Source organism: Gobio gobio, assembly GCF_949357685.1.
Source record: "Gobio gobio genome assembly, chromosome: 8".
Classification (NCBI taxonomy): Eukaryota; Metazoa; Chordata; class Actinopteri; order Cypriniformes; family Gobionidae; genus Gobio; species Gobio gobio.
The window spans coordinates 43,933,036-43,960,238 of record NC_137114.1 but is presented as its reverse complement, the minus strand read 5'-3'; the positions used below and the strand labels follow the sequence as shown (position 1 = coordinate 43,960,238).

At 36.8% G+C, this 27,203-nt stretch overlaps 3 protein-coding genes across 4 annotated transcripts; all 3 read left to right on the top strand.

Annotated features, from left to right (window-relative positions):
• The first annotated feature begins 1,571 nt into the window (after positions 1–1,571).
• LOC307130391 (uncharacterized protein) lies at positions 1,572–25,806 on the top strand. Its single transcript, XM_079823353.1, has 12 exons — positions 1,572–2,549; positions 2,710–2,805; positions 3,178–3,411; positions 3,632–3,785; positions 3,871–3,930; positions 4,094–4,636; positions 18,080–18,657; positions 19,742–19,837; positions 20,054–20,287; positions 20,397–20,550; positions 23,713–23,772; positions 23,905–25,806. Exons 1-12 carry the CDS (start codon positions 1,992–1,994, stop codon positions 24,441–24,443), a joined length of 3,306 nt encoding a protein of 1,101 aa, XP_079679479.1. The 5' UTR covers positions 1,572–1,991; the 3' UTR covers positions 24,444–25,806.
• Positions 6,033–10,061, top strand: LOC307130867 (tripartite motif-containing protein 16-like). Of its 2 annotated transcripts, none has more exons than XM_079824127.1 (7): positions 6,033–6,143; positions 6,874–7,491; positions 7,707–7,802; positions 7,970–8,203; positions 8,328–8,481; positions 8,594–8,653; positions 8,771–10,061. In XM_079824127.1, exons 2-7 carry the CDS (start codon positions 6,931–6,933, stop codon positions 9,334–9,336), a joined length of 1,671 nt encoding a protein of 556 aa, XP_079680253.1. In that variant the 5' UTR covers positions 6,033–6,143; positions 6,874–6,930; the 3' UTR covers positions 9,337–10,061. The 2 variants fall into 2 exon arrangements, with proteins under 2 accessions (XP_079680253.1, XP_079680254.1); XM_079824128.1 differs by having other exon boundaries at positions 6,042–6,143; positions 6,886–7,491.
• Positions 10,902–16,521, top strand: LOC307130871 (E3 ubiquitin/ISG15 ligase TRIM25-like). The gene is made up of 7 exons (XM_079824135.1): positions 10,902–11,042; positions 11,580–12,197; positions 12,337–12,432; positions 13,745–13,978; positions 14,099–14,252; positions 14,346–14,405; positions 14,540–16,521. Exons 2-7 carry the CDS (start codon positions 11,637–11,639, stop codon positions 15,085–15,087), a joined length of 1,653 nt encoding a protein of 550 aa, XP_079680261.1. The 5' UTR covers positions 10,902–11,042; positions 11,580–11,636; the 3' UTR covers positions 15,088–16,521.
• Positions 25,807–27,203: the final 1,397 nt, after the last annotated feature.

The following is a 27,203-nucleotide window of genomic DNA, read 5'->3' as shown; positions in this document are numbered from 1 at the left end:
ATGTTCCCGCAGAGGGAACATGACGCATCCACAAACGGTGCCTGAGCATGCTGAATGCCCAAGCATACCAGGCAGTGTTTGTGCCCATCGGAAGATGAAAGCAACCGGCCGCACCCAGAAGTACACGGGCGAGACATCCTGAAAAGGGCATGCCACGTGTAAGCTCTTTTATGAGAGGAAAGCCTCGCAGTGACGCCGAAGCGCCTAGGGAACACACACCAGCTGTCTAGCAGACCACTGCGCAGATCAGCAGGCAGGAAGTATGCGCTCGCTGGAACACGCCGTCAACACCAACGCCACTGGAAAGCTGCTCGTCTCGAAGGCTGACAAAGATTCAGTTAGCAGGCTTGAAGGAGTGAAGAGATACTCTTGGCTCCAAAGCAGAAACATAATGCGATATTGCCAGCGTACTTCCTTATATACCCACGCTGTGGGGCGGAGTTACGCATGCAAATTCCGCATGCCAATGGCATTGGCACTGCCATTGGGCGCTGTTAGACTCCTCGAAGGTAATTGGCTTCTAAGTGAAACCCCCATTCGTTAGTCACTAACATTACGTCGTAGTGACTGAACGAAAGGGAACTATATATAACGTGTGTAAAAGTTACTCATCAGACTCTGTTAAGAGGAGTGAAGACTTGGAGGTGTTCAGAAGTGTTTGGGACAAACTTTATAGCATGCTGGAGGTCTCTTTATAAGTTGCCTGTTGAAAAGCATACTGCAGACTTGCAGTGGAGATTGTTGTCCGGGGCTATAGCTACGAAAAAACACACCTGAATCCAGCAGTGGTGACAGAGTGTTTACTTTATGGTTTAGAAGAAATGGTTAGATGGTTATTTATTGATTGTTTTAGGTTGAAGGGAGTTTTTAATTTTATTTAATTAGTTTTATAAAGTTTGGAGAACATTTTTCTTATCAAAATTTTATAAGTGGACCAAAATATAATTTTCAGGAAAGGAGGAAGAAATGTTTACTGAATTTTTTGTTGGGTCTGCAAAATTGTCTATCTGGAAAACTAGGAAAAATAAAACGTTGGGGATTGGTTCAATAAATGCTGAGATCATGATACAAAAAAGGGATGACAACAGCTAGAATTAAGATAGAGTATACATATTATAAATTGGTAAACGACATTGTAATGTTTTCTGAAATTTGGTCAGTGGGGGGAGTTTTTTGTCAAATTGGAGAAAATGAAATGTTGATTTTAAATTTGTAGAATGTAATTTATGAAATGTGTTTTTTGTAAAATAATTGTATGGTTGGAGGTAGAAAGACAAATGGTCTAATAAAGAGATTGTTAAGCCTCTGTCTCTCTCTCGTTTCTCCCGTATCCACGGGAGAAACGAAACCTATTACCTTATTGCCTTACATAAGCCTCTGCTGAAGGATCCACACCCTTCTAGGTTGGTTAAAGCTGTAAAGGAAGGAATATTTGACTTGTTATTCTGTCAAAGCAGGTAAGAACGTCAAGCCTTAACTAAAGGTTTTATTGTCTCCTTGCTTACATTGAAAAAAAACCTTTTAATTATTGCTGTATATGTTTGATAATAATTATATGTTAATCTATCATGTTTATTCTTTTACACACTCAAAAAAAAAATCCGTAAAAATAGGGCACAGTGTACTTTATTAATTTAATTTAATAAAAATACATTTTGTAATGTAATACATACATTAAATTTTTTTAATGTTTTACTATTTTAAATTTTGAACTTCATTGCGTTGTGTTTTAGGATTGATGGAAATATCTGTAAGATTACTGGATAATGTCCGGGTAATGAGCTGCCAGTACTTTTCTGTTATTTTACTGATTTATTTTTTACAGAGCATGTGAAGCTTTTAGCATTATTTTTATATTAATTCACAAAACTGTAAGCACTTTGTCGACGTGCTCTTTTGTTAATGATTTACATGTGTATTTATGTCCCTTCTTTAATGATTTACTCCTGGCAGAGCAGTTTCTATTATAGGTATAGTCTGTCTGCAAAGAAATGTCTGAATCTGCAGCGAGTCAGTGTGTGGATCAGTTCAGCTGTCTCGTCTGTTTGGATCGGCTGAAGGAGCCGGTGACGATTCCCTGTGGACACAGTTACTGTATGAGCTGTATTACTGACTGCTGGGGCCAGAAGGAGCAGGGGCCGCCGTACCGCTGTCCCCAATGCAGAGAGAGCTTCAGTCAGAGACCTCTACTGAAGAAGAACACTCTGATAGCTGAGATGATGGAGACGCTGCAGAAGACGTCCCTACAAACGGCTGCTGTGGAGTGTGATGTTTGCACTACAGAGAAGAACAGAGCTGTAAAGTCCTGTCTGCAGTGCTTGGCCTCCTTCTGTCAAACTCACCTGCAGCTTCACTATGAATCTCCTGCGTTTATGAAGCACAAACTAATCCAAGCTTCCAGACACATTCAGGAGAACATTTGCCTCAGTCATGGGAAACTTCTGGAGATTTACTGCCAGGATGATCATCAATGCATTTGTTGTTTGTGTACTGATAATCATAAAGGACACAGTGTGGTGTCTGTGGATTCAGAATGCACTAGTAAAAAGGTAATATCAATAACAATAAACATGCATAAACTATTTTTTTGTGATTATTATATTGCATATATTTATTGGCTGTAATTTGGATTAACCTTGTTACACACCTTTACCATATTATATCTATTTTTGCCTATTGTTTTTTTCTTCTTCATGTTAACATCCTCAGGAAGAGTTAAAGGAGATAAATGTGGTGTGTCAGAAACTGATCCAGGAGCGAGAGAGAGGTCAACGGGAACTCAGTGAAGCTGTGAAGCTTCTTAAAGTATGTTTCTTAATGTGTTCTTTAGTTTTAAAGTTTGTTTGAAACACAAAAGTAGATATTTTGAATTTAATAAAGGTAGATGTGACCAATGGGTATTTTTGAACTCCAAAAATGTATTTAAAAAGTGTTTTAAAAGTAGTGACATCCCATTCCTGGTGTTCTTATTGAAACTTTGATCTGTTTTCGAGCTTGACAGCCACTACTTTACTGTCTACCTACATTGTTTGGAAAAGATGCAGCTTAATTTGACTGCTTGGACAATTAGAGAATTTGACAAAAAAAAAAAAAAAAAAAAAAACCTACGAGGAAGAAATTGCATTATTTTGAGTCACAACAATGATCTTCATGATCAGACCTTTGTGTCTCTGACAGAGTTCAGTGCTAGAGACCATGGCGGACATTGAGAAGGTCTTCACTGAGCTCATCTGCTCTCTTGAGAAGAAACGCTCTGAGATTAAAGAGCAGATCAGAGCTCAGGAGAAGACTGAGATAGATCGAGCAGAGGAACTTCACAAACATCTGGATCAAGAGCTGACAGAACTCAGAAAAACACAAGCAGAGATTGACAAACTTCTGATCACTGAAGATCAGATCCAGTGTCTGAAGGTAATGAAAGTTTTTTAATGACCGTGTATATAATGATATACTGTTGGCCTCTCACCATTCATTGTTCTGTGCTTTTAGTATTTCTTTTATTTAGTGGAAACAGTCACTTGTGCTGATGCCAACATTTTGAGGATCTAAACATTATTTTGGTGCTTGTTATATGTTTTGGAAAAGATCAGTTGTGCTTCACAAATTATGTTTGAACTTTGTCTCATGTCAGAGCTGTCAGTCTGTGTGTGTTTTACCCACATTTGAAGACGTTCCCAGCTTCACTCAACACACTCATCTGTCTTTTAAAGACATTTCAATCTCAACATTCAGAAAAGTTTTGGAGGACGTCTGTCAACAGCAAACAGCTAAAATATCACCAGAAGGTAAGAGTATTTTGATGTATGTTATTTTGTCATTTATATTAAACCAACAATTTAACCGTACACTTGTTTTGTATTTTTTCTTTAGTGTCAACTGTTAGTGTTGCAAACCCTCCAGAACCAAAGACTGCGATTGATTTTTTGCAGTGTAAGTTGAACTGTGGTTTCTTCAAGGCAAATCATTAATTGAGATATATATATATATATATATATATATATATATATATATATATATATATATAAGAGGATATGATCTTACAATGTGACCAGTGTACTTTGTTCAATATTTGTTTTTTGTCCATTCATCTTAGATTTCTGTGAAGTTCACCTGGATCTAAACACTGCAAATAAAAACCTCAAACTGTCAGAAGACAACAGAAAAGTTTCATATTCAGATAACGTCCAGCAATATCCTGATCACCCAGAGCGATTTGATTGTTGTATTTATATCTTGTGTCGAGAGGGTTTGTCCGGTCGCTGTTACTGGGAGGTCGAGTGCAGTGGGAACGAAGGTGCTGTAGCCGTTTGTTACAAGAGAATTACACGTAAAGGAAACAGTAATGGTAGTAGACTTGGCTTCAACAAAATATCCTGGAGATTGGGCTATTGTCAGCAGAATTTCAGTTTCATTCATGCTAAAGCACAGGTCCGTATCCCTGCTGTCTGCTCCTCTAGAATAGGAGTGTATCTGGATCACAGAGCAGGAACTCTGTCCTTCTACAGCGTCTCTGACACAATGACTCTCCTTCACAGAGTCCAGACCACTTTCACTGAACCCTTATACCCTGCTTTTGGGGTTGGTACAGGTTCATCTGTCAGGATCATAGAGCAGAGGAGAGTTCAGACGGACAATAAATAAATATAACAGAGTGTCTATTTACACCAAGTGCAAACAGCGCACCTTGTTGGCAAGCACAATTTACACTAGCTCCACCCAACAATGCCAGGTTGGGCCACACAAGATTAAAAAAGACAAGCGTGTATCAATGACTTCAGGATGGTCAGTAGAGTGTAAAACTCATGGAACTTAGTTTTTACACGATCGACCCAGATTTTAATCTGCCTTTTGCAATAAAAATTAAGAAAATGTTCTTAAAGTGCAAATGAAGTGCCCAACGAAATGTTTAATAATAATAAAAGTATTTATCAGGTAGGGTTAGGGGTAGGCGTAGGGATGTCTTTTATTGTCCCATTAAGGTGGCATCCACTTAATACACTTAAATAGCATCTAATTGCTACTTACACATATTGCAAAGAACTGCTACTTTTACATGTAAATAGAATATATCACTATTTTCATTTAGTGCTATTTACACTTGATAGCTTCTATCGCTATTTGCACTTAGAGTAAATAGCCGCTGCCTAAATATAATTGATCAAGTTTCAGATTCAGTTGCTAAACTCCTGAAATGTGTGTTTAAATGAAATTGTAATTTGTATTTTAATTAGGCCTAACAAAAGACATACAAGTCTTAAACACAAATCAATAAATATAAATATTTTGATATAGTAAATACATTTACAGTTCATTATCAGATGTTGCAATGATTTTGATTTTGATTAATCTTTATATGTTATTCTTCTGTTTGATGTATATAATTAATAATGTAATCTGTAATTATGAAAAGAAAAATAAACTAAATTTATGAGGAAAACTGCATTTGTGTTAATAACAGTGATCTTTGGATTAATTTAAAATTGAAATGTCACTGTTTTAAGAAACATTGCCTTAAGAATCTGTGATGTTTTTTTTTTACTATTATGATATTCCTTCTGCAAAAAAAAATACTTGTGTAAAAAAGGCTTATGTATAATTTAGAGAACTTTATAGTGTAACTCGGATGTATTTCTTTGACTGAGATTCTGTCATTTAATTTGTCATTATTCAGTTATTTAACTAAATTGTCAAAACATAGAATTACATGGAATATTTTATTTATTATTTTACATTAAATCATCAAGATTGATATTAGACATATTTTACATATTCTGCAGAAATCAAATGTCAGCTGTGAAAAGTTTAGCCGAGGAGCTTTTTACTCCAGTAGCTAGAGGCTCATTATCTCCAGCAGTGGACAAGATAAACCGCTGTCAAGTCTAGAACTAAACAACTTGTAAGTTTACTAATACGTTAATAATGTTCAGCAGTCGATAACATGGGGAAAATAAACATGTTATTTCTCTTTCTCCGTTTTTGTTTAATTTGTTATCCCTCTCTTATTTGGGACAGAAAACACGCCCATTTTGTTTACGCGCTGAGAACCAGGAAGTATTTTAATTCCACATCTGATCCACACCGCTGTTCTTCGTGTCAAAAGCTGGAAATCAAATCATATTTGATTTGTATGGTTGTCGACCGAGGTAAGGACTTCATAAGATCCAAAGATCACGACTTTATCATGTTGTCTGCTTTTAAAAAGAAATCGCGTGCAATGTATTTGTGTGTACAGAGCGTTTCTACTCATGTAAGTTAACAGGCCTGATGAAACTAAATGTTGCTTTCTACGTTACTTCATTGCTAAACTATTTTTTGGACATTTTGTATTGTCTAATGAAACCGTAAGTAGCCTAATTGAAATACTCGATTACACATACCTCAAAACTATATACTCTTTACGATTTTGATGATTCTTTAAAAATACAAACCTATTTCTGTGGTGATCATGAAGTCTATTCTGGGCTAAAAACAAGTTAAACTCTATTGACATTATTATTAAAACAGCATTTAAAGCCTGCAGTTGATCAGCAGAGATTTTTTTTTCCCCTCATTTAAAAAATGTAAACTTTGTTAGGCTTCTCTCAAACTATTGTTTGTTTAGTGGCGAACTCCGGTCCTGGAGGGCCACTGTCCTGCAGAGTTCAGCTCCAACCCTGATAAAACTCACCTGTCTGTAGCTTTCTAGTAACCCTTCAGACCATGATTAGCTTGTTCAGGTGTGTTTGATTAGGGTTGAAGCAAAACTATGCAGGACAGTGGCCCTCCAGGACCGGAGTTCGCCACCCCAGATACTTTGACTTAGTAAAACCTTGACATTATCCATACTTTCACTGAAGCATTTGACAAATAATGTTGCTTTTCTTGGCTAAACAGCTCTTATTACAGGACAAAGACTGAGAATCTGTTGATCTTTGAACACACTGCAAAGAAATGTCTGAATCTGCAGCGAGTCTGTGTGTGGATCAGTTCTGCTGTCCCGTCTGTTTGGATCGGCTGAAGGAGCCGGTGACGATTCCCTGTGGACACAGTTACTGTATGAGCTGTATTACTGACTGCTGGGGCCAGAAGGAGCAGGGGCCGCCGTACCGCTGTCCCCAATGCAGAGAGAGCTTCAGTCAGAGACCTCTACTGAAGAAGAACACTCTGATAGCTGAGATGATGGAGACGCTGCAGAAGACGTCCCTACAAACGGCTGCTGTGGAGTGTGATGTTTGCACTACAGAGAAGAACAGAGCTGTAAAGTCCTGTCTGCAGTGCTTGGCCTCCTTCTGTCAAACTCACCTGCAGCCTCACTATGAATCTCCTGCGTTTATGAAGCACAAACTAGTCCAAGCTTCCAGACACATTCAGGAGAACATTTGCCTCAGTCATGGGAAACTTCTGGGGATTTACTGCCAGGATGATCATCAATGCATTTGCTACTTGTGTATGATTGACAATCATATCGGTCACCGTGTGGTTTCACTGGAATCTGAAAGGACAAATCAAAAGGTAAATGCTTATATTAATGTTCACCTGTAATTTATAGTTTTATATGGTTAACCTTTTATCCCATCCACTACTTGGACAAGTATACAGATGATTAAATATTAAGTTTTATTATTCATAAACAAAAGTTTAAGTTTTTATGGAACTGGTCCCTCATTGTTGCTGCTTGCAGCTCAATTCTTCTTTCACACATTAACTTTGTATGTTAACATCCTCAGAAAGAGTTAAAGGAGATAAATGTGGCGTGTCAGAAGCTGATCCAGGAGCGAGAGAGAGGTCAGCGGGAACTCAGTGAAGCTGTGAAGTCTTTTAAAGTGAGTATCAGTATGAGGACCAGATGACTGCTCAAATCTCAAATGCAACAGAAATATGTTTTAAATAGGCAACATTTTATAATCACTTTGGATTTGAATAACATCTATGACAATGGTAACATGCTGTTGTTGCTGTCTTCATGATCAGATCTTTGTGTCTCTGGCAGAGTTCAGCGCTAGAGACCATGGAGGACATTGAGAAGGTCTTCACTGAGCTCATCTGCTCTCTTGAGAAGAAACGCTCTGAGATTAAAGAGCAGATCAGAGCTCAGGAGAAGACTGAGATAGATCGAGCAGAGGAACTTCACAAACATCTGGATCAAGAGCTGACAGAACTCAGAAAAAGACAAGCAGAGATTGAGAAACTTCTGATCACTGAAGATCAGATCCAGTGTCTGAAGGTAATGATGCAAAAATGTTGAGAACCATCTGTTAAATGAAGCACTAATGTATCATGCTTGTTTTATGTTCTGTAAAAGATCTGTTCTGGTTCAAAAATTTTAATCTGAATTCGTCTCATTTCAGAGCTGTCAGTCTGTGTGTGATTTTCCCACATTTGAAGACGTTCCCAGCTTCACTCAACACACTCATCTGTCTTTTAAAGACATTTCAATCTCAACATTCAGAGAGGTTTTGGAGGACGTCTGTCAACAGCAAACAGCCAACATATATCGAGAAGGTCTGAATTAATTATTTTCCTTAGAATATAAAATGTGTCATTCATACTATATGCCGGTAGGATTACACCTAAATATTGACTTTATAGTTGAGTTTCTTCTTGTCTTTTTTAGTGTCAAATGTTCACCTTATAAAGACTCCAGAACCAAAGACTCCAAGTACATTGTGGCAATGTAAGTTGAGCTATTTCTTCACAAAAACAAGTACATGTTAATATAAATATCATTAAAAGTGCAAGAATAGAATTTTAGAAAAATAATTATAAAATATTGTGTGTATCCATTCTTTAGATTTCTGTCAGCTGCAACTGGATCCAAACACTGCAAATAATGAACTCCAAATGTCAGAAGATTACAGGAAGGTTTCACATACATATAAAGACCTGCAATATCCTGATCACCCAGAGCGGTTTGATGGGTGTAATTACGTCTTGTGTCGAGAGGGTTTGTACAGTCGCTGTTACTGGGAGGTCGAGGGCAGTGGGAATGAATGGGCTGTTGCAGTTTGTTACAAAGGAATTGGACGTAAAGGAAGATGTGATGACTGTAGACTTGGCTTCAACGATATATCCTGGAGATTGGGCTATTGTATGCTGAATTTCGGTTTTATGCATGATAAAGCAGAGGTCCGTATTCCTGCTGTCTGCTCCTCTAGAATAGGAGTGTATCTGGATCACAGAGCAGGAACTCTGTCCTTCTACAGCGTCTCTGACACAATGACTCTCCTTCACAGAGTCCAGACCACTTTCACTGAACCCTTATACCCTGCTTTTCTAGCTGGAGAAGGTTCATCTGTCAGGATCATAAAAAAGCAGAGCAGAGGAGAGTTCAGACAGACCAGAAATAAATATAATTGATAGAGTTTCAGATTCAGTTGCTAAACTTCTGAAACATTTAGGCCTATACCGTTTATCTAAATTCAAATGTAATTTGTAGTTTGATTAACAAAAAAAACATACAATTTCTTAAACCCCATCAATGAATATACAACACCATTTAAGACGCTCTCAAATTGGATGTAGTAAATGAATATACAAAATCAGATGTTACAACGATTTTGATTGTGTGTATTCTGTAATTTTGTCTAATAATAATAATAATGCATGCTTGAATCCATGATGCAGTTTATTATTAAGCCACAAGGTGTCAGGGTTAGTTTGGAAAATGATCAGCTGTGGTCCTGTGGAATCTAGTAAACTTTACAGTGCAGTGTTGAGCAAATGTTTTACATACATTTCACATGTAACATGTTATATTACATGTATTAAATACATTTTAAATTTGTTCTGTTGTGTTGACTACCTTTCTTTACTCTCTATCTATCTACACACACATATATATATATAGAGAGAGAGAGAGAGAGATTGACTGAGTTGACTTTAGAATTTGATTTTGAATGATTTCTGCTGTTATCATAACTACAGTATCTTATGGTAAGCTGAGAAACCGTGTTTTTGATGCATTTAAAGGCACATATTTTTTTTTAAAAAATATTTTCTGTCAGTAGCCTACACAGAAATGTGTAAGATTGTTGTTCTTCAATTTTATGTATATAATTAATAATGTAATCTGTAATTATTATAAAATAAAGAGAAAATTAAATGAAAATGGTGCATTTGTGTTAATATAACAGTGATATTTTGATTTCCAATTGGAAATGTTGCTGTTTTAGGAAACATTCAATTCACATTTATTTGTATAGCGCTTTTCACAATATCGTTTCAAAGCAGCTTCACAGAAAATGCATGCATCTACATTACAATTTATAGTGATTTGTCCACGTATTTCAGAAATGTACACAGATTAGCTAACAATGTATTATTAATCAATATAAAAATAAATTAAGACAGTGGGCTAAGGGAAATAAGAATACAATTGTTAACAATGATAAGGGCATGCTTTATAGAAAATTGAGCATGCGTGCAAAGTCTGTGAAGAATCTGTGATTGTATTACTATTATGACATTCCATTCACACAGGTTTATGTATAATTTAGAGAACTGTATAGTGTAACTCAGATGTATTTCTTTGACTGATATTTTGTCATTTAATTAGTCAATCAATTATTTAACTAATTGTCAAAAGATTATGGAATATGTAATCTATTGTAAATTTACATTAAATCATCAAGACTGATATCATATTTTACATATTCTGCAAAAATCAAATGTCAGCTGTGATAAATTTAGCCCAAGAGCTTTTTACTCCAGTAGAGGCTCATTATCTCCAGTAGTGGACAAGATAAACCGCTTTCATGATCTTCAATTGCGTGTCTAAGTCTAGAATTAAACAACTGTAATAAATGTGTAAGTTTACTAAAGTTCAATAATGTTCAGCAGTCGATAACATGGAAAATAAACATGTTATTTCTCTTTTCTCTCTCTTTGAGACACAGACAACACGCCCATTTTGTTTACTCGCTGAGAACCAGGAAGTATTTAAATTCACGAGAAATGAAACTTATTTCTCCACTACACAAATAATTCAACCTGTAATAGATCCGCACCACTGTTCGTGTCAAAAGCTGGAAAGGAAATCATATTTGAGTTGTATTTCTGTCGAGGTATTCATAAGATCCAATTCCGTGACTGAATCATGTTGTCTGTTTGTTTTTTTTTTGTTTTTTTCGCGTGCAATAATGTATTTGTGTAGGCTATGTGTACAGAACGTTTCTACTGTAACAGACCTGGTGAAAGTGTTGCTTTGTATTTCATTGCTTAACGGGTATTTTGGAATTTGTTGTCTAATGAAAACCTTGAAATACTTGACATACTTAACGTTACCTCAAAACTATACTTTTTACTCTTTACGATTTCGATGATTCTTTTAAAATACAAACCTATTTCTGTGGTGATCATCATGACTAAAACGACTATTCTGGATAAATACAACTTAAACTCCAACAGCCTGCAGTGATCAGCAGGGAACAGATTTTCATCCCCTCAGTTAAAAAATGTAAACATTTTGATTAAGATTATTATTAGGCTTCTCTCAAATAAATTTTTCGTTTAGATACTTGGACTTTGTAAAATCTTGACAGTATCCATACTTTCAGTTAAGTAGCATTTGACAAATAATGTTGCTTTTCTTGGCTAAACAGCCCTTATTACAGGACAGAGACTGAGAATCTGTTGATCTTTGAACACACTGCAAAGAAATGTCTGAATCTGCAGCGAGTCAGTGTGTGGATCAGTTCAGCTGTCCCGTCTGTTTGGATCGGCTGAAGGAGCCGGTGACGATTCCCTGTGGACACAGTTACTGTATGAGCTGTATTACTGACTGCTGGGGCCAGAAGGAGCAGGGGCCGCCGTACCGCTGTCCCCAATGCAGAGAGAGCTTCAGTCAGAGACCTCTACTGAAGAAGAACACTCTGATAGCTGAGATGATGGAGACGCTGCAGAAGACGTCCCTACAAACGGCTGCTGTGGAGTGTGATGTTTGCACTACAGAGAAGAACAGAGCTGTAAAGTCCTGTCTGCAGTGCTTGGCCTCCTTCTGTCAAACTCACCTGCAGCCTCACTATGAATCTCCTGCGTTTATGAAGCACAAACTAGTGGAAGCTTCCAGACACATTCAGGAGAACATTTGCCTCAGTCATGGGAAACTTCTGGAGATTTACTGCCAGGATGATCATCAATGCATTTGTTGTTTGTGTGTGACTGACAATCATAAAAAACACAACGTGGTGACTGTGGATTCAGAATGGACTAGTAAAAAGGTAATGAATGCTTATAATTTTAGGTAGTAGTATTTTATTTTTTTTTTAATTGAAAATATTAGTCAAAGTTATTTTTTTAAAATCAATTTAAAACACTAAAATGCTAACCTACTTCCTCCTTGTATGTTACCATCCTCAGGAAGAGTTAAAGGAGATAAAGGTGGCGTGTCAGAAGCTGATCCAGGAGCGAGAGAGAGGTCAGCGGGAACTCAGTGAAGCTGTGAAGTCTTTTAAAGTGAGTATCAGAAGATGCCAGTGATGTTTACAGTGCTTCTAAAAGTGACGCATTATTACTGAATCATACAGAGAATCTTAAGCGAAAAATGACGAAAACATACTCACACACACACACACACACACAAAACATGCAAATACAAAACGTTTTACGTTTCAGGTTTCTTATTTTTTGCAACTTAACTTTTAACCCCAAATAATTGGAAAACGAATCAACTATAAACAAGCAACATTTTTATTTTACCAGTTCATTCGACTGATAGTAGGCTACATGATCACTGTTTTGATTTCAATATGAGATTTATGAGTAATTTCATTGAAATTGGTCTCATGAATACATGCTGTTGTTCCTGTCTTCATGATCAGGGCCCGTATTTATCAAGCATCTGAGAATTACTCACAAGAACACTGCAAAAAATGTACTTAAGGGTAAAAAGATTCTTGGCTCAAAGCTGTGCTTAAAAGTTAGTTTTCAAGCATCTCAGTCGTAATTTAAGTGAAGTGTAGGACTAAATCTTAAGTGTCAGTCTTGGAGATTATTAACAACACTTTTTTTTGTGCCACAAACAGGATTTTGGATGATGTCATAGGCATGATCCAATCACTGAATAGATTTCCTTATTTAAGAATATTCTCAGATAAATTCACATTGAATGGTGAAATTCCTAAAATGAGTTTACATTCAACACACATTTGATTATGGATGGAATTTTCAAGAGAATACATTATGATATACGCATTGGAAATGAAAGATAAACACGTTTTCCACCATGTCTTAATTACAAATTTTAAACCGGTGTGCTGTTAACTGACCTGCCTATATATAGCCTAGATTTTATGATATAATCTAAAAGAAAACTGAACTGGCGAGAGGAAGAAGCGCCACTGCTTGCTATATTAGTCGAACAGCAATTACATTTTTTTTTTAAATAAAAGGCAAGTTCAGCCCAACATTAACCAGCGCTGACAAAGATGATGCCTGCTCTGTCTAAACGATACCGTTTGATTAACTGCTCATCGTCAAACATTTCAAAAACATTCTTCCTCTTCTAAAAAGATTTGCGCACGTCTCTGTCTCCTCAGTGCCATCACAAGCCCCTACTGACAACTCCTAACCACTTGAGAGACCTCTCGTGCTGTCTTAAATAACTGGGAGAGTAAGAGTGATTCTTAGCTTTAAGAAATTTGATAACTTGCTTTTATACTTAAGTTTGAAAGTTGGAGTTAATTTCATGAATTCTCAGCACTTAAGACTAAAATGCCACGTTGAGAAGCTTGATAAATGCGGGCCCTGATCTTTGTGTTTCTGACAGAGTTCAGCGCTAGAGACCATGGAGGACATTGAGAAGGTCTTCACTGAGCTCATCTGCTCTCTTGAGAAGAAACGCTCTGAGATTAAAGAGCAGATCAGAGCTCAGGAGAAGACTGAGATAGATCGAGCAGAGGAACTTCACAAACATCTGGATCAAGAGCTGACAGAACTCAGAAAAAGACAAGCAGAGATTGACAAACTTCTGATCACTGATGATCAGATCCAGTGTCTGAAGGTTTGAAAGTCATTTTTATTTTTGTCACATCTGTGGGTGAACCTTTCACATGAGAACATATCACCATGCTTCTGTTGTGCTTCACAACTTATGTTTGAACTGTTATTATTCTAATTTCAGAGCTGTCAGTCTGTGTGTGATTTACCCATATTTGAAGACGTTATCAGCTTCACTCAACACGCTCATCTGTCTTTTAAAGACATTTCAATCTCAGAGTTTAAGGAGGTTTTGGAGGACGTCTGTCAACAGCAAACAGCCAGAATATCTCAAGAAGGTCTGAATCTTTTGAGACGTTATTTTGTCAGTCATGCTCTGTAGGATTAAACCTGCAATTTAACCGTATGCTTGTTTTGTTTTGTCTCTTCAGTGTCAAATGTCCATGTTATGAAGCCTCCAGAACCAAAGACCCAGAATGATTTTTTGCAGTGTAAGTTGAACTGTTGTTTCTTCAAGGGAAATCATTCATTGATAAATATCAGTGGATATGATCTGTTACAGTGTGACCATTTTGGAAACAAAATTTACATCGTTCAGAATTTGTTTTTGTCCATTCTTCCTCAGATTTCTGTGAACTTCACCTGGATCTAAACACTGCAAACAAAAAACTCAAACTGTCAGAAGAGAACAGGAAAATATCAGGTTCAGATAAAGTCCAGCAATATCCTGATCACACAGAGCAGTTTAATGTGTTTCCCTACATCTTGTGTCGAGACGGTTTGTACAGTCGCTGTTACTGGGATGTCGAGTGCAGTGGGAATGAATGGGCTGTAGCAGTTTGTTACAAAGGAATTGAACGTAAAGGAAACGGTGATGACTGTAGACTTGGCTCCAACAAAATATCCTGGAGATTGGGCTATTATCAGAATAATTTCTGTTTCATGCATGCTAATGTCAAAGTCTCAATCCCTTCTGTCCGCTCCTCTAGAATAGGAGTGTATCTGGATCACAGGGCAGGAACTCTGTCCTTCTACAGCATCTCTGAAACAATGACTCTCCTTCACAGAGTCCAGACCACTTTCACTGAACCCTTATACCCTGCTTTTTATACTGCACCAGGTTCATCTGTCAGGATCATAGAGCAGAGCAGAGTTCAGACAGGCAAGAAATAAATATAATTGATCGAGTTTCACATTCAATTGCTCCTAGAATGTGTAGACTTGTATATTTCAATTGAAATCTAATTTGTATTTTGGTTGAACAAAAGGCATAACATTTCTTAAACACCACCAATATATATACAACACCCATTTAAGACACTCTCAAGTTGGATATAAATGAATATACAGTTCATTATAGTATGTTTCAAAATCAGATTACAGTGATTTTGGATTTTGTGTAATCTTGGCATCTGTAAGTGTTTATCTTCAGTAAGGTTTCTTTACTGCAGCTCATAATAATCCATGTCTGAATCCATGATGCAGTTCATCATCGAGCCACAAGGAGTCAGGCTTAGTTTGGTAAATAATCGGCCGTGACACCTAATAAACTTTACAGTGTGTGTTGATAAAATGTTTAAAGTGTCACATGTAACATCATGTTATGTTGCAAATATTAAAGGCATAGTTCACCCAAGAATGTAAATTATCACATAATTTCACCCTCAAGGCATCCTAGGTGTAGTTAATAAAGGCCTTCTGAAGCGAAGCAATGTGTTTTTGTAAGAAAAATATCCATATTTAAATCGTTGCAGCCTAAAATAACCAGCTTCCGGCAGACAGACTTGCACCAAAAGAGTAACCCCTGACGTGATGTATGACGTAGGATGTAGGAGTAGCGTAAGCTTTGACGCCTCTCACGGTTCAAACAAATGGACAACAAACTCAAGCTCCTCTTCCTTATATTGAAATCCTCTGACATTTCTCTTTAAAAATTCTCGTTTTAGACTCGAATTCATGACCAGTGTTTTGTTTTGCTCTATCTGCTGCACTTCTGTGTTCGTCAATGTGTCATGAGCCGGGTCACAGGTTACTCTTTTAGTGCAAGTCGACTTGCATACGGTCATCTGCCAGAAGCTAGTTATTTTAGGCTACAGATTTAAATATGGATATTTTTAGCCGTGTGGATTACTTTTATGATGGATGGATGCACTTTTTTGACCTTCAAAATCTAATTTTCCATTCACTGCCATTATAAAGCTTGGATTAGCCAGGGCATTTTTAAATATAACTCTGATTGTGTTCGTCTGAAAGAATAAAGTTACAGAGGATGGCTTGAGGGTGAGTAAATTATGGGATGAATTACTATCCCTTTAAATGCAGACGCTATTTTGTGTTGTTACCTGCTAGTAGACCTTCTTTCTTTATAAAAAATGTCTTTATAATTTAAATAACCGTTGACTTCATGATGAGGACTGATTGATGATTTTTTTTACTGTTTCATAACTATCTGATGATAAGCTGAGCTGATAACCTTTTAATTATGCATATTTGTTTAAATATCCTCTTGTAGCAACACATAGCAATGTTTCTTCAAAACATTCAGCTTTATGTCTGTTTTCCTTTGGTTTAATGTATAATGAATAATGTAGGTCTAATCTGTATGTTAAAATAAAGAGAAAATAAAATAAAATAGTGAATTTGTGTTAATAGACCCTTTTCACATTTCCAGGTTTTCTCAGAAGCAGAAGTCGTCATAGTTGGGTTAACTTTTATAGCAGTGAATGCGAGTATACATTAAATATATTTCCACAATTTCCAACTCCACAATAGTGATTTCACAACTTTTCAAAAAGAGGGAAAAAATAACGGCAGTAAAGAAGAGAGAAAGATGTTAATTTTACCATCACTCCTATAGACGCTGTAATAGAAACACCCTCACAGCAGCGGCAACTTGTTTTTTGTACTTTGATGCAAAAGTAATATAAAACAAAGTAGTGGTGTTATAAATGTACATAAAAAATGTTTATGAATTGATGACTGTTAAAACGCGTCATCAGTCTGTGAAAAGGGTTTATAACAGTGATCCTTTCAAGAAGGAAATGTTGCTGTTTTAGGAAACATTGTCTTAAGAATCTGTGATTCTATTACTATTATGACATTCCTTCAGATAAAAATAGGCTTATGTATAATTTAGACTAGTGTCATATACATTTCTTTGACTGAGATTTATTTAATTTAATTATTCAATTATTTACCTATATTGTCAACATACATATTTGCATATATTTAATTTAGTTTTTACATTAAATCATCAAAAATTATGTCCGACATGCGTATAAATTTGTTATTACAAATTCTGCAGAAATCAAATGTCAGCTGTGATAGTTTAGCCCAAGAGCTTTTTACTGCAGTAGAGGCTCATTATCGCAGTAGTGGACAAGATAAAACACACTAAACGATTGTAAATGTGTAAGTTTACTAATTAAATAAAGTCCAGCAGTCGATAATTTGTGGAAAATAAACATGTTATTTCTCTTCTCTGTTTCTTTATCTTTCTCTTCTTAGAGACAGAACACACGCCCATTTTGTTGCTCGCTGAGAAGCAGGAAGTATTTGAGAAATGAAACTTATATCTCCACTACACACACAAGTGACTCAGCCTCTGTAATAAATCCACACCGCTGTTCTTCCTGTCAAAAGCTGGAAAGCAAATCATATTTGAGTTGTATTTCTGTCGAGGTAAGGACTTTATAAGATTCAATCATGACTTTATCAAGTTTTCTGCATTTAAAAATAAATCGCGTGCATTATTTGTGTGTACAGAGCGTTTCTACTCCTGTAACAGGCCTGATGAAACTAAAATCCTCAAAACTATACTTTTTACTCTTTACGATTTTGATGATTCTTTAAAAATACAAACTTATTTCTGTGGTGATCATGAATTCTATTCTGGGCAAAAAACAAGTTAAACTCTATTGACATTATTATTATTTCAACAGCATTTAAAGCCTGCAGTTGATCAGCAGAGATTTTTTTTCCTCAGTTAAAAAATTGAAACATTGTGGTTAGGCTTCTCTCAAACTATTTTTTGGTTAGATACTTGACTTTGTAAAATCTTGACAGTATCTATACTTTCAGTTAAGTAGCATTTGACAAATAATGTTGCTTTTCTTGGCTAAACAGCCCTTATTACAGGACAGAGACTGATAATCTGTTGATCTTTGAATACACTACAAAGAAATGTCTGAATCTGCAGCGAGTCAGTGTGTGGATCAGTTCAGCTGTCCCGTCTGTTTGGATCGGCTGAAGGAGCCGGTGACGATTCCCTGTGGACACAGTTACTGTATGAGCTGTATTACTGACTGCTGGGGCCAGAAGGAGCAGGGGCCGCCGTACCGCTGTCCCCAATGCAGAGAGAGCTTCAGTCAGAGACCTCTACTGAAGAAGAACACTCTGATAGCTGAGATGATGGAGACGCTGCAGAAGACGTCCCTACAAACGGCTGCTGTGGAGTGTGATGTTTGCACTACAGAGAAGAACAGAGCTGTAAAGTCCTGTCTGCAGTGCTTGGCCTCCTTCTGTCAAGCTCACCTGCAGCCTCACTATGAATCTCCTGTGTTTATGAAGCACAAACTAGTCCAAGCTTCCAGACACATTCAGGAGAACTTTTGCCTCAGTCATGGGAAACCTCTGGAGATTTACTGCCAGGATGATCGTCAATGCATTTGTTACTTGTGTATGATTGACAATCATAACGGTCACCGTGTGGTTTCACTGGAATCTGAATGGACAAATCAAAAGGTAAATGCTTATATTAATGTTCGCCTGTAATTTATAGTTTTATATTGTTTACTTTTTTTTTTATCCCATCCTCGACTCAGACAAGTAGATATTACATTTTATTTTGCATAAGCAAAAAAAAAAATTGTGCAATTGGTCCCTGATTGTTGCTGCTTGCAGCTCAATCTTACTTTTAGATATTAACTGTTAGAATTAACTGTATCTGTAGCCTCAATATTCTCAGTCATCAGTCGAGTACATGCCAATAATCCAACCCCTGTGATGTGTGGCAGCTGCAGCGCAAGATATTTCAGGAGAATGCTCAAGGAAACAAACACAGTGCAGTACTATAACATTCTCAAATGTATTAAGGAAGAAAGGTCATGTATATAGGTATAAGTAAAACAATATTCTTAAGGATGTCTTGAGCATCCAATCATGCTATTTAAAATCAAACCGTACCATATATGGTATTTCAATATAAAATCAAGTAAGACATGAATGTGTGTATTTTCAACGTCTGGGTGTGTGCGATTATGTCCAAGGACAACTAAAGCCCCGTTTCCACCGAAATTACCCACAGTTTGTCCCAGGAACTCTTTTTCCCTCAGACCTTCCAGAGCCCACTGGATTTCATCCTCCGCAAAAAAATTGAATAAAGCCTGACCCTCGTTGTCAGTCCATCGGTCGTATTTTTTAAACTCCATTGTTGATTTGAATAGCAAACAACTCTTACTGCGCGCACCGCAACAGACTTTTAGGTTGAAATAAAATACTGCGTGAGCTCAACCAGCGCACAAGTCCCACCCCCGAAAGTTCCTGAACTTTGAAAAAGTACTACCTCACGAGCAGGGCCGTTTTGAGCGAGAAATCTTTACCCGGAACTTTATTTAGACCCCGGTTCCTGTGGTCGAAACACACAGAGCACCACCCAAAGTCCCTAGTTCCTGGGGAAAGTTCCTGCGGTGGAAAAGCGGCTAATGTTTTGTCTAAGTGTGCGCACGCACCATGGCAGAAAAGTCAGTATTATACAAGGAAAGTTAAAAGTTGAAGCCCCAAAAAAAAAGAAAATATTAACATTAACTTTGTATGTTACCATCCTCAGGAAGAGTTAAAGGAGATAAAGGTGGTGTGTCAGAAGCTGATCCAGGAGCGAGAGAGAGGTCAGCGGAAACTCGGTGAAGCTGTGAAGCTTCTTAAAGTGAGTATAAGTATGAAGACCAGATGACTGCTCAAATCACGAATACAACAGATATTTGTTTTAATGTTTTAAATAGCCAAAATGTAATCTTGCTAATTTCATTAGACGGAAAACATAATCACTTTGGATTGGAACAACATCTATGACAATGGAAATGGTCACGTATTATTTAAGCTGTTGTTGCTGTGTGTGATCAGATCTTTGTGTCTCTGGCAGAGTTCAGCGCTAGAGTCCATGGAGGACATTGAGAAGGTCTTCACTGAGCTCATCTGCTCTCTTGAGAAGAAACACTCTGAGATTAAAGAGCAGATCAGAGCTCAGGAGAAGACTGAGATAGATCGAGCAGAGGAACTTCACAAACATCTGGATCAAGAGCTGACAGAACTCAGAAAAACACAAGCAGAGATTGACAAACTTCTGATTACTGAAGATCATCTTCATTGTCTGAAGGTAATGATGCAAAGTTGTTTAGAAGCTAAAGAAATTAACTATGGGGCCATGATTGTTTATTTGGAAAAGATCTCACAAACTATGTCTTGAATTATTTGTCTAATTTCAGAGCTGTCAGTCGGTGCGTGTTTTACCCACATTTGAAGATGTTCACAGCTTCACTCAACACACTCATCTGTCTTTTAAAGACATTTCAATCGCAGCATTTAAGGAGGGTTTGGAGGACGCCTGTCAACAGCAAACAGCCAGAATATCAAGAGAAGGTCTGAGGGATTTTCCTTGGAATATAAAATGTGTCATTCATTCTAGGGATGGGCAAGAGTACTCGATTACATTAAAGGGGTCATATGATGCGATTTTATTGTTTTCCTTTCTCTTTAGTGTGTTATGTAACTGTTTGAGCATGTGTAAGATCTGCAGAGTTACAAAGCTCAAATCGTCAAACCCAAAGAGATATTCTTTGTAACAGTTAAGGCTCGGCCACACCTTCTTAAAACACTCAAAACGTTCAAACGCACCCCCTCATCTCTACGTCAGTTTCATAACACCGCCCAAATGTATACGCAAAGAAAGAAGGCGTAACTTTTATTCTTGCCAGCGCTGCCAAAAACGCTGTGTTTTTCATTGCAAAAGCCAAACTACTTTGTTTGGCCTTCCAAAGGAGGGGACAATTAGAAAACAGTGGCTAAACTTTAGTTACAACACGGTCCAGAACAGTACAACCCAAATATTCGACTGTGTCGGAGGACTGTTTCTAGCACCTGGGAGGGTAAAGGCCGTTTCTACGTCTTTGTCATTTGCAAATTTACCAATCTGATACTTTCTGGTCCAGTCACGCTGGCAACATTGATCGATCAGCTTCTTCATCTGTCAATATTGCTTTGCTTTGGGAGCAGACGTTCCAAATATGGTATGGGCCATGCCATTTCCATCACAGGGTTAAGGTATTCGGGCCAATCACAATTAGGGCTGTGCAATTAATCGAATTTCGATTTCGATTTCGCCTCCCAACGATCACCAAAATAGTACAATCGAGAAAAAACGATTATTTTGCCTTGCGTTCTGAATGAAACGCGCACGCGCACATCCCCTCCCGAACCCACAAATCTCTCTCAGGTCGTGAGTCTCGTGTGCATATCATCCGCTGGAATTTAAAAACTCGGCGCGAGTAAAGATGGCAGAAGGAGGGCAGTTACAGCAGCGTTTGGTGAGCAAAAAAGGCAAAACCAACTCCGTTGTCTGGGAACAGTTTGGCTTCGAGGAATCAGACGACGAGCAGAAACATGCTAAGATTTGCTACATGGTAGTGGCTGCAACGCAAGGGAACACCACGAATTTGTTTAACCACTTGAAAATTAAACAGAGTGACCTATGACAATCTAATAAAGAAACAAAAACTGACGAGAGCAGGGGAGCCGTGTAAACGTCCTTTTTTTCCTTCATATTTTTCAAATAATTCTCTCTTTGTAAACTTTGTTCAATGCATGCGAGATTGCGAGTGCTGCCATATTTTCGAATATGACCAGTCGTTTTCACCGTCATCACGCGGGTTTAGTGCTTTAGGGTTTAGGTTTAGAATGAGAAGCCGCGTGCGCTGTGAGAAAATGTGTCTCTGTGCGTTCATCCGAGAGCGCGCACACGTCTCTCAGCGCGCAAATATTGAGTTCTCTTTCAAGTCTTGCTCTTAAACGGACAAACTCACACAAAACGTATGTCAACATGTCCATCTTGATGAGTATCTTAGCAGACATAGTCTGTATATGCCTTAAGTGAACTTTATACAGTCGATAAAGAAGACGCGAGGTCTTAAAGGGGCAGTAGCCTTTACTGCTGTCTGTTTAATGTCAAACAACAAAAGACAAGGACATCACTCACCGCTCTTGATTGAATAGCTTTTGTAAGTTTAATAGGATTAATCTTTAATTTATGCACTCAAATATGCAATGTTATTTTACATTTGATACATTTCTGTACCTGAAAACTAATGTTAGACGTACATGAAAAGCATAGCCAAACCATATTGTTGATCTTATTTATTTGTGGTTATCATTTTTACGTGAATACTTTTATACTTTGATTCGAATATATGTTATATTATTTATTTTAATAGTTCAAAAAGTACAACAAATGTTACAATTTCAATTGAATTGTTGAAAGGTGTATTTTTAATAAATACAACACATTCCCAAAGTCATGTGAAATAATCGTGTTACATAATCGTGATTTCAATATTGACCAAAATAATCGTGATTATGATTTTTTCCATAATCGAGCAGCCCTAATCACAATGCTCTGGATCGCTGTCCAATTAGAGCACACCGCCAAATGCGGGTAAAAATCAGCTGTGGCGGGTAACGCTGTCAAATCACTACCAAATTTGGTGGGTTACTTATGTTCACTCCGACTCACTCACTCTGCTGGGTAAATTTGTATAAGCCAAATCTGTGCAGATTTAGCGCAAATACTCATCATGATAAATTAAATACAGCATATTGTGCAGAATCTGCGCATATCTGGCTTGTTGAACATACATGTCACTACGCAACAAATAACGGTGCGCGTATCATTTGCATTGAAGCAATAGCGAAGATTTAAAAAAACATAAAAATGTGGCGATTCTTCACTTGCCTGGTGTAACTAACACCAATGAAAAAAAAGAAAGACCTGCCAAGCAACGAAGGAAACCAAGAAAAGAACATTAGAAGTTTTAATAGCGTACCATTGGCAAACTGGGCGCGAGTGACAGACCACAGGTTTGTTTTGTGCCACATCGTTTTTGTACCTAAAAACTTTTTAGTTGAAAATGAAGAGGAAGGGAGGAGATGGCTGGATGACAGGATTTTGTTTGAATAAGAAATGAATGAATAAAATCCAAATTTTATAATAAATAAATATATTTATAAATTGCAAACCCAGTTTTTCAGTGCTTAAGAAGAAGATTAAAATGTGCAGTAAAAATCTAGCACTCAAGTTCACATGTGCATTCGCATCCTTTTGTGCAGATGCAAGATGTAATGTAACGTTTATGTTATGTATCTAGGATATCTGATTATTAATCACATAGGATGTATATCATAGAACAAACTTCAGTTTACTGGAGATCATATTCTTCAGCTTTACCTCAAGCAGGTGTATTTCTTTTTCGATAACATTGATGCATTATAATCTTAGCAGTGTTGTTTTTTTCTAGTCATACGTTCATGTTCTCATGTCATATTTTTGTCAACATTAATTTTCGTAACAGTCTTAAAATATTTTCATTTTCATGATGGACACTCCCCCTCCCCGCACATGTCCCGCCCCCAGAGTACTCATTTTTTTGTCAATGATCGAAATGAGGAGTTGACAAAAATGCCTATCCCTAGTTCATACTATGTAGGATTACACCTAAATAGTGACTTTACAATTGTGTTTCTTATTTTCAGTGTCAAATGTTCATGTTGCACAGACTCCTCAACCAAAGACTCCAAATACATTTTGGCGATGTAAGTTGAGCTGTTTTTCACAAACACAAATACTGTACATATTAACTGCTAATATTAGTCACAGTGAAATATTAAGGTTATAATAATAATAAGGTTTGAAACTCCATGTTTGTGTCCATTTCTGCTACTCAGATTTCTGTCAGCTGCAACTGGATCCAAACACTGCAAACAAAAAGCTCATCTTGTCAGAAGAGAACAGAAAAGCAACACATTCAGATGAAGTCCAGCAATATCCTGATCACCCAGAGCGATTTGATTGGTTTATTTATATAATGTGTCGAGAGGGTTTGTCCGGTCGCTGTTACTGGGAGGTCGAGTGCAGTGGGAACGACTGGTCTGTAGCCGTTTGTTACAAAGGAATTGGACGTAAAGGAAAAAGTGAAGACTGTAGACTTGGTGGCAACAAAAAATCCTGGAGATTTTCACTCGATGAGCAGGATGTCTATTTCACACATGATGATAAGCGAGTCTCAATCCCTGCTGTCTGCTCCTCTAGAATAGGAGTGTATCTGGATCACAGAGCAGGAACTCTGTCCTTCTACAGCATCTCTGACACAATGACTCTCCTTCACAGAGTCCAGACCACTTTCACTGAACCCTTATACCCTGCTTTTTATTCTGGTAACGGTTCGTCTGTCAGGATCATAGAAGAGCAGAATTTAAAAATGTAAGTTTTCTTAAAATAATATATTAAAATCTACATGACTGTATTTGTTAAAGTAACACTTTACTTAAAGCCTGTATGTATAATACATTATAAAGGTATTCATAATGTATGCTATAATGCATTATATCTTTTCATAAATAATTGTAACCAAACTTGATATAGATTATAGTATTGTGCATTATTAATCAATAGATAAGTATTATAATGTATTATTATTGTGGTTACAATTATTCATGAGATCATACAATGCATTATAAGGTGCATTACAAGGCATAATTACCGCATTAAAAATGCTTTTATAATGCATTATACATAAAGGCTTTAAGTAAAGTGTTACAAAAAAACAAGGTCAATTTACACATCAAACATTAATTTAAATTCAATAGTAATTCTATATACTTAAAACATATAAAACAGTTTACTTGGAGTGTATTTTCTAGTTTAGTTGATTAATGTCACGTACTCTCAGATGGGATGTCAGTAAATAAATCTGCAGTTCATTAACAGATTTTTCATAATCAGATATTACAGTGAACCTTTATGCATTTCATCATCTTGACATCTGAAAGTGCTCATCTTCATGAAGGTTTATATTAATGCAGTTGATCAACATCAACTACTTTGGACATTATCTGTTAAGGTTATGGACATTTTCTTTAACCCTAAACAAAATGCAGTGTGTAATTCAAAATATAATAAAACACCTGTGAAAATCAATACTGAAAACTCCTTCAGTACATTGGGCCGTTCTTCAAAATTTGGATGACTGAGTTGACTTCAGGATGTTGATTTTGCTTGATTTTTATTGTTACATAACTATAGACGGGGTTGACAAAAGGCTGAGAAACAGCAGTGAAACCTTTTCAAAGAGGGAGTTTTTAAAATAGACCTTCTGTCAGTTTGTTTCAGATTCATCTTTATATTTCTGCTTTCTTCAATTTAGTATGCAACTAATGTTGTAATTTTTTATCAAATAAAGAGAAAAACAAACTAAACAATGTATTTTGAGTCAAGAACATTCTAGTGATCTTTTGATAAACATGGCTGTTTTAGGAAATATTTGGTCTCCAGAATTCATGATCTTTGTAAGATTGTATATCATTTATTGCGTTTCTCCACAGTAGCTGAATGAAAACCTGCTCTTCTTATTATCAAGAAGCATCACATGAACTAAATGATTTCTGAATGGTTTGATGCAAATGACATTGTACAACAAGCATGACCTCATCAGTGATTTATTATTTTATACACAAATTGCTGGAAGTGTGTTAGAAACACACTTTTTTGTATGTTATTACAAACCATTCATGAAACGGAGGGGGTTTGTTGATGTAGCTGATTCAGTGACAATAAAACGTCAATGAATGAAACTTTTCACCCTCTTGTGTGTGCTACTCGTGTCAGCACTGGTGATGTTGCAGCAGCATTGAGCGCTCTGATTGGTCTGAATCATCCAGGACTTCAAAATAACCACCTCTGAATTCAGGAAATTAATTTGCTGATCTAACAAAGGTATATAGGCTATTGTCCTAGTCATCCTCAGGTAGGGCTAGAAGCTGGTTGAGATGAGCCACGACTCGAATGTAAGTCCTTACCCTTGACGTCTACGCTGGCGGTTCGGATTCGGCCATCTGAGCCTGGGAACACCTGGGTGACTCTGACTACTGGCCAGAGGGCACAAGGAAGTTGGGGATTGATGATCTCTAGTGTCTTATTGTCTGTCTTCCACTTCTGGCGGGCTTGGAGACTAGGTAAGAAGTACTTCAGGAAATGTCTCCAGAAGTTGGTTGTGGTGCCAGCGTCGACAACTCTTGGTAGATTACCTGAGGTAAGGAGGCAGACGAACAGGAAGCAGTACAGGATGATCAGGTCAAGGTGGATGCTGTAATTAACTGTTTAGGAAACTTTAAAAAAAAAAAAACATTATGAACTGAAAAATATTCACAACGCTGTTATAAAATAATTTGACAGAGTATTAACACTTAATGACATTTTAATGACCAATTCAACTTGTACCACTGTAGTTTAGGTCAAATTCAAATACAACAAATTCAAAAAAAAAAAAAGATTTATGACAGGTTATGTTGTCTTGGTAATGTCAAGTTGTGATGACAAAGACACTAACAGGTTATGATGTATTGGTTTATGTCAAGTTGTCATAACAAAGACATCTCAAATAATGTCATCTTTGCATTAAAAATGACATAATTGAGCGAATGATACTTAATGACAGTTGTCATAAACATGCATAAAAACTCCTTCATATTCATGACGTGTGTCATGTCATGATTATGAAGGTGTCATGTCAGTCTTATGCACACCCCTTCAAGTAAAGTGTTACCAAAAGGTTTTAATTATTATTACTGTATGTGTTTGATCATAATTATATGCTAATCTGTTAATGTTAAAAAATAAAAAATAGGGCACAATGTACTGTATTAATTCGACCGAATGTTTTTACATTACATTTTTTTTTATGTTTTACTTGTATTTTGAATTTTGAACTTAATTGCGTTGTGTTTTAGGATTGATGGAAATATCTGTAAAATTACTGGATAATGTCCGGTTAATGAGCTGCCAGTACTTTTGTTATTTTACTGATTTATTTTTTACAGTGCATGTGAAGCTTTTAGCATTATTTTTATATTAATAGACAAAACTGTAAGCACTTTGTAGATTTGTAGATGTGCTCTTTTGTTAATGATTTACATGTGTATTTATGTCCCTTCTTTAATGATTTACTTCTGGCAGAGCAGTTTCTATT